The 12,914-nt window shown below is 45.1% G+C and overlaps 1 protein-coding gene across 1 annotated transcript in view; it reads right to left on the bottom strand.

Moving 5' to 3' along the window:
- Positions 1-12,914, bottom strand: part of LIMK1 (LIM domain kinase 1) — a 99,622-nt gene that overhangs the window by 62,631 nt on the left and 24,077 nt on the right. Inside the window, exon 2 of the mRNA XM_083172066.1 lies at positions 4,480-4,576. Within this exon, the coding sequence (XP_083028192.1) occupies positions 4,480-4,576 (97 nt within the window). The remainder of the gene's footprint in view (positions 1-4,479; positions 4,577-12,914) is intronic.

Here is a 12,914-nt window from a genome sequence, read left to right as displayed (position 1 = left end):
AGTGACCTCCCGTTTCATCCTGGCTAGCAAGTAAATTTGAAAACGGGTTAAACTCAGCTTCTGGAGCAGTGTAAACGGGTAACCCAGGTCGAAGGAACCCAGGACCCGTTCACCACAATGAAACAGCAGGTGCGGATAGATTATTCATTAATAGTTTCTTATACAGCGCAGCAAGTTCTGTTTAGTTTTACAATATGGAAATAGGGATAAAACAAACTGGGTAGTTACAGACAGCCAAAATGGTAGGAGGGCCCTGCTTGCAAGCTTACAATCTATAGGGAGAAATGATCATATCTCCAAACACCAGCCCAGAACTCAACTATGCTGATCTCATTATCCTGGGTAAGGACGGCAATATGAAAGGGACACAAGTCGGTTAGCACCCGTGTATGAGCCGTGTACAAAATCCTGTGGTGCAACACGGTTATTTGGTATCGGCACTGAGATCGGCACAAGTGCTGTGAAAATGTTGTCTTTTCAATCAGCAGCTTCCCTCACTATCAGTCTAACCATAACACATGTGGATTTGTATGATTTGTATGCAACTGGAGAGGAAAACAAACAGGTTTAATCACTTTAGTAATGTAAATTCCTAAGAAAAGACTCTCACCACTACAATCCATTTTGAATACAGCTGCGAGGCTGATCTTCCTGGCTAGACGTTCAACGTCTGCTGATCCGCTCTGTCAGTCCCTCCATTGGTTGCCTATATTTTACCGCATTGAATATAAAATATTTCTACGGGATGCGGTCATTTGGTCTACTGCATTATGGTCGACAGTCATTAGGTCGAATCCATTAGGTCGACATGCTAAAAGGTCGACATGACTCTAGGTCGACATGGGAAAAGGTCGACATGATTCTAGTTCGAAAGGTCATTAGTTCGACAGGTCATTAGTTCGACAAGGTCATTAGTTCGACATTGTCTATGTCGACATTCACAAGGTCGACATGGAGTTTTTCACTGTTTTTTGAGCCAACATGTGCCGACAGGCGGTATTTCATGCCCTACCATCCACTAGGGCGTGGTGGGAGAATAAAATAGTGTGCCGAGCGTAGCGAGGCACCGTGCCCGACGCATAGCGAGCGCAGCGAGCGATGCGAGGGGATGCAGTGCACTTTAAACTGTGTCCATGTCGACTGTGTTGACATTCAGGTAAAAAAACAGTGAAAAACCTCATGTCGACCTTGTGAATGTCGACATAGACAATGTCGAACTAATGACCTTGTCAAACTAATGACCTGTCGAACTAATGACCTTTCGACCTAGAATCATGTCGACCTTTTACCATGTCGACCTAGAATCATGTCGACCTTTTAGCATGTCGACCTAATGGATTCGACCTAATGACTTTCTACCATAATGCAATAGACCAAATGATCCCAACCCATTTCTACTCACATACAAGGCCATTAGCCTGACTACACCAACATATATCTGTTCGCTTATCTCAAAATATATCCCCACCAGACTGCGTCTCTCATCCACACTCATCACTAGATCCCATTCACAATTGCCGGACTTTTTGGGCAGCACCCACCTTATGGAATGCCCTTCCACGCATTCAAGCATTCCCTGAAAACTCACCTTTTCAGGCAAGTTAATCGTATTCCAGAACACCCACATAACCTGCAGTAGCATTCATATCTAATTGCATCCCATCCAAACTTCTTGCAATCTGGTGGGACTGCCATGCTATGGAATTCTATCCTTATGTATCCCTCCTATTATCCCTATAGATTGTTAGCTTATGAGCAGGGCCCTCCTACCTCCATGTCGGTTTGTTACTACATAGTTTGTTTTATCACTGTCTCCGGAATATGCTGCGCTATATAAGAAACGGCAAATAAATAAATAATAACTAAATGGATTTACATCTTCATTTGCTCTGTAATACTGACAAGTCAATTGCAAAATTCACACACAGACAATTGTAAAGTTACCCATCTACTGGAACAAGCCTTTTCATCTTTACATTTATTTTAAGGAGCGATGATATTCAGCACAGTAACAGGTGTGTTCTGTACCATAAATAGGTGGAAGTAGACTATTTTTACCTATGGTCTATAAATAAACCTAATAAATACACAAATAATCTGAAAATCCAAATCCAATGACAACAACATCTACCATGGCTTTAGGCTTATTAATATAACTGCATAAAGAATTCACAGTGTGTCCCTTAGCTGTATTTCCATATCGTTCAGCACTATTACCTGTGTTATGTCTGCAGATGTAAAAGCTGCAGAGTCACTCATTAGTGTAAGTGCTGCTTTAGTCTTATACAATTCTAACATTGTCAAAAGGACGTCTGTGCTATTTCTCAAGTATAATACAAATGAGCCACTGTCTGATGGGATGCAGTTACTTACTTACAACTAAGATACGTGCAAGAGCAAGAATATATAACAACATTTCATTATGTGTACAGTATTTTTATTTTCTGCTAATATTGTTTTAGCTTTTTCTAAAGCTTTAATTATGTCTTAACCTAGAATCCTATGTTACACCATGTTATACAGGACATAGTGGAATAGTGGTGACACTTAAGATGCCCATTCACTGATCGGATTTGGGCTCAAATCGGATGTGTGTGACGTCCCCCTCGGGTCCGATGCGCTGTCCCGTGCGCATGGGACCTGAGCCAGAGGTCGGACCTGCTGCCCCTCTGGGGTGTGTTCAGTGTGACCTGTGAGGGGGTTAAACGGCGGGGATCGCCGAAAACAAGCGACCCTCGCCGTTTAACCCCTGCACCGGCCGCTCACCATTTTCAATGTTCCGGGAGAATACTCACTGTCAGAGGAGGCGAGGTTTGCCCCAAACAGCGAGGCTTGCAGCTAATGCAGGGAGCCTGCTGCATTTAGCCGCAAGCCTCGCTATTTTAGCGGCCGCATACTCGGTTTCCCCCTTGCTCCAAAAAACTAGTGAGGGGAAAACAGTGTGTGCAGGGGGTCAATTGAATACTGACCTGCGAGATGTGACAGCGAGCTATCGGCACTGCTCGCTGTCACAGCTCGTAAAAGCATTGAATACACCCCTCTGTCTCGGCCCCCCTCTTTGCGGCAGGGAGCGGGTTCGCATGCGATACATTGTATGCAAAAGAACCAAATGCGATGGTACCGCATACAATCCTGCCGCAGGGAAATGTCCCGGGCGGCTCATGGGAGTCAGATGGTCCATACACTGCTGCACATTTACCCAACTGACACCCGTTACAGTGGGGGCTCCAATACTAACCACTACACCAACCGTTCTGGTAAACTATAATGATTAATTAAAATCACTACAATAACATAGCATATCTTTTCTAGACCTCACTATAGTAACATCTTTTTCATTACAGAATTGAATGAATACTAAACCCTTTAATTACAGATATTACTTTAGGAGACATCATTGAGTATATGCGTTTCATTATACCCAGCAGGCAGCAGTGAGTGGTCCCTGGAGACGACTTCGGTTCTCATTTGCTTTCCTACCTCTCCTCTAAAAAAATGTCTGAAATGAATGCAGATGTTCTAAAGACATCAAGGGGGAATGGTGCAGATGGAGGCCATGCAGTTATTTGTAACATATACAGTACATACAGGAGAAGACATTGTGGTGATCCATACTGGTTGTTTATCTGTTCTTTATAGCAAGACTGAAGGCTCCCTTACACCAGTTCGTGGTATCGCATGCAGCCTCACATGCAATATCTTGCCAACTGCCCGGTGGCTGGAGCTCATGCTATACATCCTATGTGGCTCTTTAGAACGGAGGTTGCACCTGGGATTTGGACACGGGAAGTGAAGCTCCCCATCGATACCCGGCAATAAGCAGGGTAGCTGATGTCATTATGGGGCAGGGCGGCGTCATGTCATTGGGGGGAGAAAGCAGCGCTTGGAGCGGACGCTGCCTCCTCCCTTTAGTGGGAATGGGACCTGGGTCACTCGACCCAGGTTACCTGTTCACACTGCCCAGCAACCCGGGTAAAAACCTTCTTTTAACCCAGGTCGGATTGCTGGGTTGCTGGACCCGGGATTTTTCAAAAGGTCCTTTCACACCATGACCCTGATACCACTGTCGGGTATTTTATGGATTTCCACAAGCATGTAGAGATTGTTTTGCTATGAAAATACCTAAAAACTCCTATGGAGCAAGCGTTCCACACACTCACACTCAATGCTCTGGAAACAAGCTAAGGATCCCAGGGTAGTGACTGGGAGGTGGCTGAACAGACACAAGGAGGTGGTCCATCTTATGGTAAAGTTTTCAAAATTGTTGTGCGGTCATGTCGCTCATGTTTTAAAAAAATGCCATGGAGGAGATGATTGGCTGGGGCACCATTTATCATACCCAATGAGTTTTAAATACAGCTAAAACTCGATGATAAATGGGCCCCTAAATAACACACCAGTTATAGCATATGTTAAATATGAGGTCAATGTTACTTCAACTCATTTAGATCCTGCTTGTGAGAAGGAACTCGGACATACCTGAAACAGTCTGCGTGCCAGTCAGAAGCCAAGGCTTGCAGGTAGCGCCCATCATAGATACTGAGTCCGCAACTAGCACACACTGGCAGTTCATTACCTGGAGAACAGCGGATAGAATAAGTTAATAATAAAATCAAATGCAAAAGTTTTAATTAAGCTACAACCGCCCCTCTCCCCGCAGCTTACTTTCCAAATACACTCTATAAGGCGCTGTGGACCTCTTGTAGCAGCTGATAAATGAAGCATGATAATAACACCATAGTTACCTACCCTCCTGAATTCTGCAGGAGACTCCCTGAAATAACAGCAATCTCCCTCTCTCCCTGATTAGTCTAGCAATCTCCCTCATTTCACCTAGTCCACATTACACTGTTACATTTTTAAGGAAAAAAGAATGAGAGACAGACACATTTACATTGCATCATAAGCACCATTTCCCAGCACTTTACCAAGTATAGTAGCTCTTACTAACTGCTTTGGGGATCATCTACATTTGGATATACAGTAAGTCATTTTAAAAGATTCCTCTCAGATGCAGCAGTACACACCAGACTTCTAGGTGCCACATTCACAATCTCGCCATATATGAAACTAGACACGCCCTCTGGGTGGAACATGACCCCCTTGCACACACTGCGCAAAATTGTACTACCAACTATAATCTCCCTGAAACTAGTTTCCAAAAGTAGGCAAGTATGAATAACACATAACAAAGAAACTGCAGTTGTAACACGTAAGAATAATTAAATAAGAAACAATAGATGCACAAAGCTTATTCCCTTCTTTCAAGTTAATAAATAATTGGCCGTCTTGCTTTACCCTGCTCATCAGTTAATAATATGTTATCTTGGATTTTGTTTGGAAAAAGACAACATAATGCAATCCCGGGTTACGACTGTCGATCCGTCCCGACAGCCGTGACCCTGTCCCATTTTTCGTCTTGCTCAACAGCATAACGCGAAGTGGGATTCAATGTCCCGCTTGGTGATCGGCGAAAAGGGGGTGTGTCTGCGTAAATGGCGTGGATTGTCGAGATTCGGCCATGATTGCGACAATTCACGACCGTTAATGACCCGAGGGCTTTTAAAGTTGGGGCGGTTCTGTCGATCTGCTGCCCATGGCTATTTCCCCCGTCGGAAATAGAGGCGAGATTGCATACCCCCTAAAGCTAGCCATACACTACTGTGATGTACCACAGCAGTGTATGGGCAAACGATCCCCCACAATACATTGCATACGGTCCTTTCATATGTGTATCGCATTCAACCCCTGTTCTCCATCACCGGGAGAGGGGTCTGAGTCAGAGGAAATTATAGGAAAAAGCAAACGATTTGGGCTATTTCTCGTTCCTTTCTATAAAAAGTGGGTAAATTTTACCCTAAAGGGCCTGTTCATAAATTCTTATGGGAGTTGAACACTAGAGTTTGCCATGTTTTTGCATTGTTAGGGGCCAGATGGGACTGCCTAATATAGAGCTTGCCTCCTTTTAAAGCAGTATTAGGAATAGCGGCTAGCCCCTGATGAATGAACACATAACGGCCTTGGCAGAAGGGAGGTTGTGTGGGGTAACACACAGCGTTGTGGCTGGATCCTGTAAAACAGGACACGAGTACTGCCGACCGGATTTCAAGGGGAACCCCATGCGGCACTGTGTGAACACATACATTCTCATATATGTGTTCTTCTTGAAATGAGGTTGTCCCGCCAATCTGTCCTACCGCAGCATGATGTGGTAAGACCCAGTGGCCACGTATATGTGGGCAGCTGCATAGGAGCATTTCAGCCAAGCGGGTTTGGTACTCTTTACCTAGAAGGGCGCCCGTCGCGGGCATCGCGGGTACATTTATGTGTGGCCGCGACGCGACCGACGCGATGCCCGCGATTTCCCATTGAAACCCATGTTAAACATGGAAATCGTGTCGGTCGCGTCGCGGCCGGCCATAAATGTACCCGCGATGCCCGCGATGCGATGCTCCCGATTTCCCATAGGAATCAATGTTAAAAGGCGCGATGGACCCGATTTTACTGTTAAATGGCTCAATGGACCCGATTTGGCCATAGAAATCAATGTTAAATGGGCCACAGAGCCCATTAACCCTTAAATGTCCCCCCCAATTTTTAACGCCACCCCACGATCCACGCGAACCCGAAGCGTGGCGAGCGCAGCGAGCCCGTGAGGGGCGGCGGTACGCGTCCTCCGACCTTTTCATGCCCTACTATCCACTAGGGCGTGGAGTGAGAATATAATAGTGTGGCGAGCGCAGCGAGCCACCGAGCCCGAAGCGTGGCGAGCGCAGCGAGCCCCGCGAGGGGACACGGATACCTTCACAGGTAGACGTGTCCCCTCGCGGGCTTCACAGGTGTCGGCATCGCCACGGACACCTGTGAAGCCCGCGAGGGGACGCGTATAACTGTGAAGGTATCCGCGTCCCCTCGCGGGGCGCGCTGCGCTCGCCACGCTTCGGGCTCGGTGGCTCGCTGCGCTCGCCACACTATTATATTCTCACTCCACGCCCTAGTGGATAGTAGGGCATGAAAAGGTCGGAGGACGCGTACCGCCGTCCCTCGCGGGCTCGCTGCGCTCGCCACGCTTCGGGTTCGCGTGGATCGTGGGGTGGCGTTAAAAATTGGGGGGGACATTTAAGGGTTAATTGTGCTTATTTGGGCTCTGTGGCCCATTTAACATTGATTCCTAGGGCCAAATCGGGTCCATTGAGGCATTTAACAGTCAAATCGCGGTCAATCAGCCTTTTTAACATTGTTTCCTATGGGAAAATCGCGGTCATCGCGGCCATCCCGATTTACCCGCGATGACCGCGATTTTTACCCCCGATGACCGCGATTTCAATCGCTGGCGCCCTTCTAGGTAAAGAGTACCGCGGGTTTGTACTCTTTATGTCTCTTTTTGTATTTCTTTACTTTCTCTTAAGGCCCCCATGCACTGTGAGATTTGGGCCTGATTTCCCCGATGACCAATGTTTTTTCGCCCAATTTTTTTTTCTTTTCGGAAACTCACTTACATGAGAAAACACAAAGGATGCAGTATCAGTTTCCGTACCTACAGTATGTGTTTTTTGCAATTGCAGGCATGAAAAAAACAAAAACGCACACTTATCAGGATTTTCTTTTTTCCTTGGTGCAGGTAAAACAAAATCCCTGAACTGCATTCCCCCAGGAGATCAATCTGCCATGGCAGCTTATTCAATTCCCCAATTAGTGGAGAAGGTGGATAAATGGCAGTGCCAAACTGGTAGCATAAAATAACTTGATGTATGCATATTTCTGTTGAGCGAGATTTAATGGGTGATTGGACCTTTACAGTACTATAAGATAATGATCTGGCAAGACACAAATTATGGTCATATATGGGGCAGCAGGGACCATGTAATGGTTAGCATTACTGCCTCACACCACTGGATTTGATTCCCACCATGGCTCTAACAGTGCGGAGTTTGTATATTCTCCCCGTACTTGCGTGGGTTTCTTCCGGGTACACCGGTTTCCTCCCATAATCCAAAAATATACTGGTAGGCTAATTGGCTCCCAACAAAATTAACCCTATAATGACTGTGTTTACATGTACATGTGGTAGGTAATATAGATTGTAAGCTCCACTGGGGAAGGGACTGGTGTGAATGTTCAAATATTCTCTGTAAAGCGCTGCGGAATATGTGTGTGCTGTATAAATCACCGATAATATTAATATGGGAAAATGTAACAAAAAAAATGGTACGGAACTCAGAGCCACACTGCTCAATTACAGATGAAACAGAATTAGAAGGTACTGTAGGCTGGAAAGACTCTGAGCCTCACTATCTACATCAGGAAATCGCCCACTCGTCCTTCTCCACCAGAATTAGATTAGATTTGTCTGGTCACTGCAAAACATGTAAAACATTCTGGGAGTGCCCTCTGCACAGGGTTCACATACGGATTCCATACAGGGAAATGATGCTTTATTTGGCCACACAAATATTACTTTAACTTTTGTGCATGTTTTGTTCTCTTTAACCTTTTCTCTGCTGGGATTACTTGCTTTCTCTATCAGGTTGGCAAATAAGAGGTATGGAGGGCTTAATGACCAACCAGACGCAACGCTGAGTGGGTTTGGCAAAAGGGTCACACATCTCCACCACCTGCAGTAAACTCAGGACAGCATCAACACAATGGTACTATTTTCTATTTTTTTTCCGGGAGGTTTCTTCTTAATTTAAGAGTTTTTTTTGGATAATCTGGGGGAAAAGGCTACTGCAGGCCTGTGCCACATGTTTCATCGGAAAATGCAAAATATTATATGGGCGGGGTGGCATGTTCAGTAAGAAAATGTTACATGGACAATAAAAAAATAAAAAAAAAGGTGCAGAAGAAGGAAAAGGGAACTATATAGGACTCTGCCCAGGGCACTGGTTGCTGCGAATATGCTGCATATAACAATTCTGCTTGATATTCATTCCCATTAACCTGTGAGACCATTGCTCCTTGGTTGGGTCAGAGAGCTTTTGGTCAAGCAGCTGGGATCAGCAAGTCATCACACTGGGATGGAATCTAATTGACCCTTCTTAGTGGCTGCCATATTATTGAAATGCCAAGGTAAAATAAAAGGTGACCTATAATCACCCAATAGTATTTTATATAGTTTATCATTTAAAAAGGAAATCATTAGTTTGCCCACTAGAGGCCACTCGACGGACCAAATCACCCCTTTGTGTGCTACAAAATGTCATAACAGAAAGTGAAACCGATTTTTGCAGGCACACTGATCTGTTTCAAACTTACTGGATATAACGGGGGAAAGGGGGGGGGGGGGAGGGGGGAGTTTGTGGGCTAAAAATTGTCACAGCTTAAAGTAAAAGCTGTCACAGCTCAATGTGAAAGTAAAAATTCCCTGCAGCTCAAAGTAAAAGTACACTGCTTTTAACTAGCCTGATATATTGGAGTACATTAAACATATATTCAGCCCAGAGAGGAGACCCAATGCTGCACGCCAGGGGTCAGGGACAAGGCTGATGTCACACAAAGCCACACCCCTATCCACACAAACTATGAAATTCTGGGGGGAGGGGCTAAAATGACATGAAATGGCACGATTTGTATAATTTTAGTCCCGACCCTTCCCTGCAGACCCGCAAATTCCTGAATCTGTTTCGGGAGCCTCCCGGCCATTTATGATATAAACCAGGCATGTCCAAACTGTGGCCCTCCAGCTGTTGTGAAACTACAAATCTCAGCATGCCTTGCCATAGTTTTAGCATTCCCTAATAGCAAAACGGTGGCAAAGTATGATGGGAGTTGTAGTTTCCCAACAGCTGGAGGGCCATAGTCTGGACATGCCTGATATAAACAGTCATGCATAAAAGCTTACAGACATGGTATATAGGTTCAGTTGTTCTCCAGAAAATGTACAGTATTGGAAACAAATCTGGCCTAAGTTACTGATTATTGTTGGTGCCAGATGAGGTTCTTTCAGTTTGCATATCTCAGACATTGTGAATCTCCAGGTATTTAAAAAAATGTATGCACAGCAGTCTCTCGAATTTAGGTGAGTAAAACAGTAAAGATACAGTGAATGGCAGTTGTGTAGGAAAAACCATATAGAGGCATCCAGACTTACGCCATCAGGAAGGTGACATTATGCACCTTTAAGTCACCTACTAGTGCCTAAACCTTACCTCCCCCGCTTAACAATACCACTCCCCGCATACTTAAGTTCGGGATTCCCTCTAGGAAAAACGGCAACCTTCTGCCTGCCCCACAACCCCACACTGACACCAATACCCACTTTCCAGTTCTTTAAATGAAAGTGTGGAGTTGGGGGTTTTAAAACCGCCACCCACATTAAGTACAACAATGATGTCTTTGTTATAGACACCCGTGATAAGCAGACTCAGTGGTGCCCCCCAGATCCTGGAGCCCTAGAAGCTACCTAAAACTGCCTAATGGTAGAGCCAGTCCTGATCTTAGGAAGAGATGTACTAAGCCTTGAAAAGTGGTGAAATGGAGAGGGACAAAACAACAACCAGCTTCTAACTATTATTTTTCCAACAAAGTCTGTGACATGACAGTTAGGAGCTGATTGGCAGGCACGTTATCACTCTCCATTTTATCACTTTTCAAGCTTAGTACATCTGGTCCTTAAGGTGCCCATACACGTTACAATTATTGTACCAATATTGGATACAATATTGCATCTCACGCAGCCCATACACGCTGCGATGCGGGCTGTCCCGATGTGTGCTTTGAGGTGCGCGCTCCCGCGGCACCTCATCGCACAGTACAAAAAATATATAGTAGATGCTTGCACATACTTTTTGTACTTTGTTTTCATCACATTGCATGCACAACGCATGCACAGGCAATGCAATGCAAGTGATCCGTGCTAGTTAAGCACGGAACGTACGCCCGTATCGGGACGTGTATGGGCGGCATCAGTTTTGCGATAAGATGAGATGAGCACATACTGTTTGTACTAGATCTCATCTCATCTTATCGCAAAACCGAGATGCGATGCGATGCGATATTGTATCCAATATTGGATACAATAATTGTAACATGTATGGGTACCTTTAATGCTGTATCTAAGAGGAAAGTGGCAGAAGAGCTCGGGCTATAGGCTGTGCAGTTGCTGGTGTTGGTTACTTATAGGGCGGTATTCAATGTGAATACCGGCGACGTGCAGCGAATCCTGTTTAGGATTCGCTGCACATTCGCCACTGGTCGCCGCGTTCCGGAGCCTCGCCGGCTCCGGTATTCAACGAGTTAGGGGCTCGCTGCCCCTGACCGGCGAATATGAGCTCCTGCGGCGAACGCCGCAGGGAGCCTGAGGACGGTGGCAGGCAGGGAGATGGAAGTCTCCCTGCCTGCCCCACAACGTTTGTGGGGGGGAGGTGGGCTCCCCGGGTGCCAGGCAGCACAGGCTGCCCCCCCGGGGGTGCCAGCAGGGGACCGGGCATATTCACTACACCCGATCATGAATATGTAATGATCGGGTGAAGTGAATATATGAATATCTAATGAGCGGCTCGGCTTCGGCCCCCTGCTGGCTGGTCTGTGTAAAAAAAAATAAAAAAAAAAATTTAATTAAATATATATTCATGTGCTTACAGCACATGAATAAAAATAGCATGCCCCTCCTCAGAATAAAATTCCTGATTTTTTTACACCAATTGTAAAAAACAAAACACTTTATTTTAAAAGTTCACCTTCCACTTCACCGTAAAAAGATAGCGATTGCTACTCGGTGAATCATGGCGAAAAAAACCTTGAAATGTATTCGCCATCTGGTCATTGAATAGGGTGATTCACCGTTTTAGTCAGAAATTCGCCTTACAGCACAAAATCGCCATAAAAACCTGGCGAATCAGCCTCATTGAATTTTGCCCATAATATCCTGAACACTGAATTGATGCACGCTTTATACAAATATTATTTACATATACGTTTAGACATCTATTGGAATCACTTGTATATTATATATAGTGAGATGTTTACAAACATTGTTTCAAAATGTAAAAAAAAAACAGATATATAACAGTATAATCCAGTGTGTTCCCCATCTTTAGTGTGTTCTACTTCTTCATCAAAACAGCTCTTCTATCTGATGGCGTTCATGGCATCTCTCCCTTGTGGGTAAAATACGTATTTTATGGCACATTCTTTTTATAGACTGCAACTAATTGCTTCCTGTTGCGGAATACAACAGCATCCTAACTGAATTACTTATATTGCACTATGGAGTTTGGAGCTGATATTAAATGAACCCAAACACAGTAAAATAATATACTGCCAGTTTTTGGTCACTATAACAACAGACAATGAACTAGAACACAGCATTCAGCAAAATAGAAGAAAATAAGGGTGACATTGGCAATGGTTAGCATTGACCCCACTCCCCTGAAAATAAGACGCCATATGTCCATGGAACTGTGGAGGTGATACCTAGAGTCACACTTACATGGTTAGGTTTTGGGTAAGCCCCTGGTGCCCCCCCCCCCCCCCCCCCCCGCTTAAAAGCTCCAGCCTTTATAACCAGGGGAAAAGCTGGTCCCCATGAGACTGCCTTTACCGATGTAGGTTGATGCCCAGTCGTGCCCCCCCGTGTATATACTGTTGCTGTCTGTAATGCTGAGGAGGGTCCGGACACATGACATCGCTCAGCAAATTGTGTCACAGAAAATCAGGAGGCTACTAGACCGACCCAAGACCCCGGTGCTGGTTATATAAATACAGGAACACCAAAAACATTTTCGCCTGTATTTCTGCAAGCAGCACCGACTCAAAGAGCCCAGGGATGGTTATAGTCGTGGGGGAAGGGGGGTTTAAGACACACATAGTTTTTTATAATTATTTACGCTAATTGTAACACCTGACGGAGCAGTGCAATGCTTCAGGGTCATCAATGCCGGGAAACTCACCAGCCAAATAAGAATGACATGGGC

The sequence above is a fragment of the Crinia signifera genome, chromosome 2 (assembly GCF_055691185.1).
Source record: "Crinia signifera chromosome 2, ASM5569118v1, whole genome shotgun sequence".
Lineage (NCBI taxonomy): Eukaryota > Metazoa > Chordata > Amphibia > Anura > Myobatrachidae > Crinia > Crinia signifera.
Note: the sequence above shows the minus strand (reverse complement) of the source record. Positions and strands in the feature narration are given on the sequence as shown.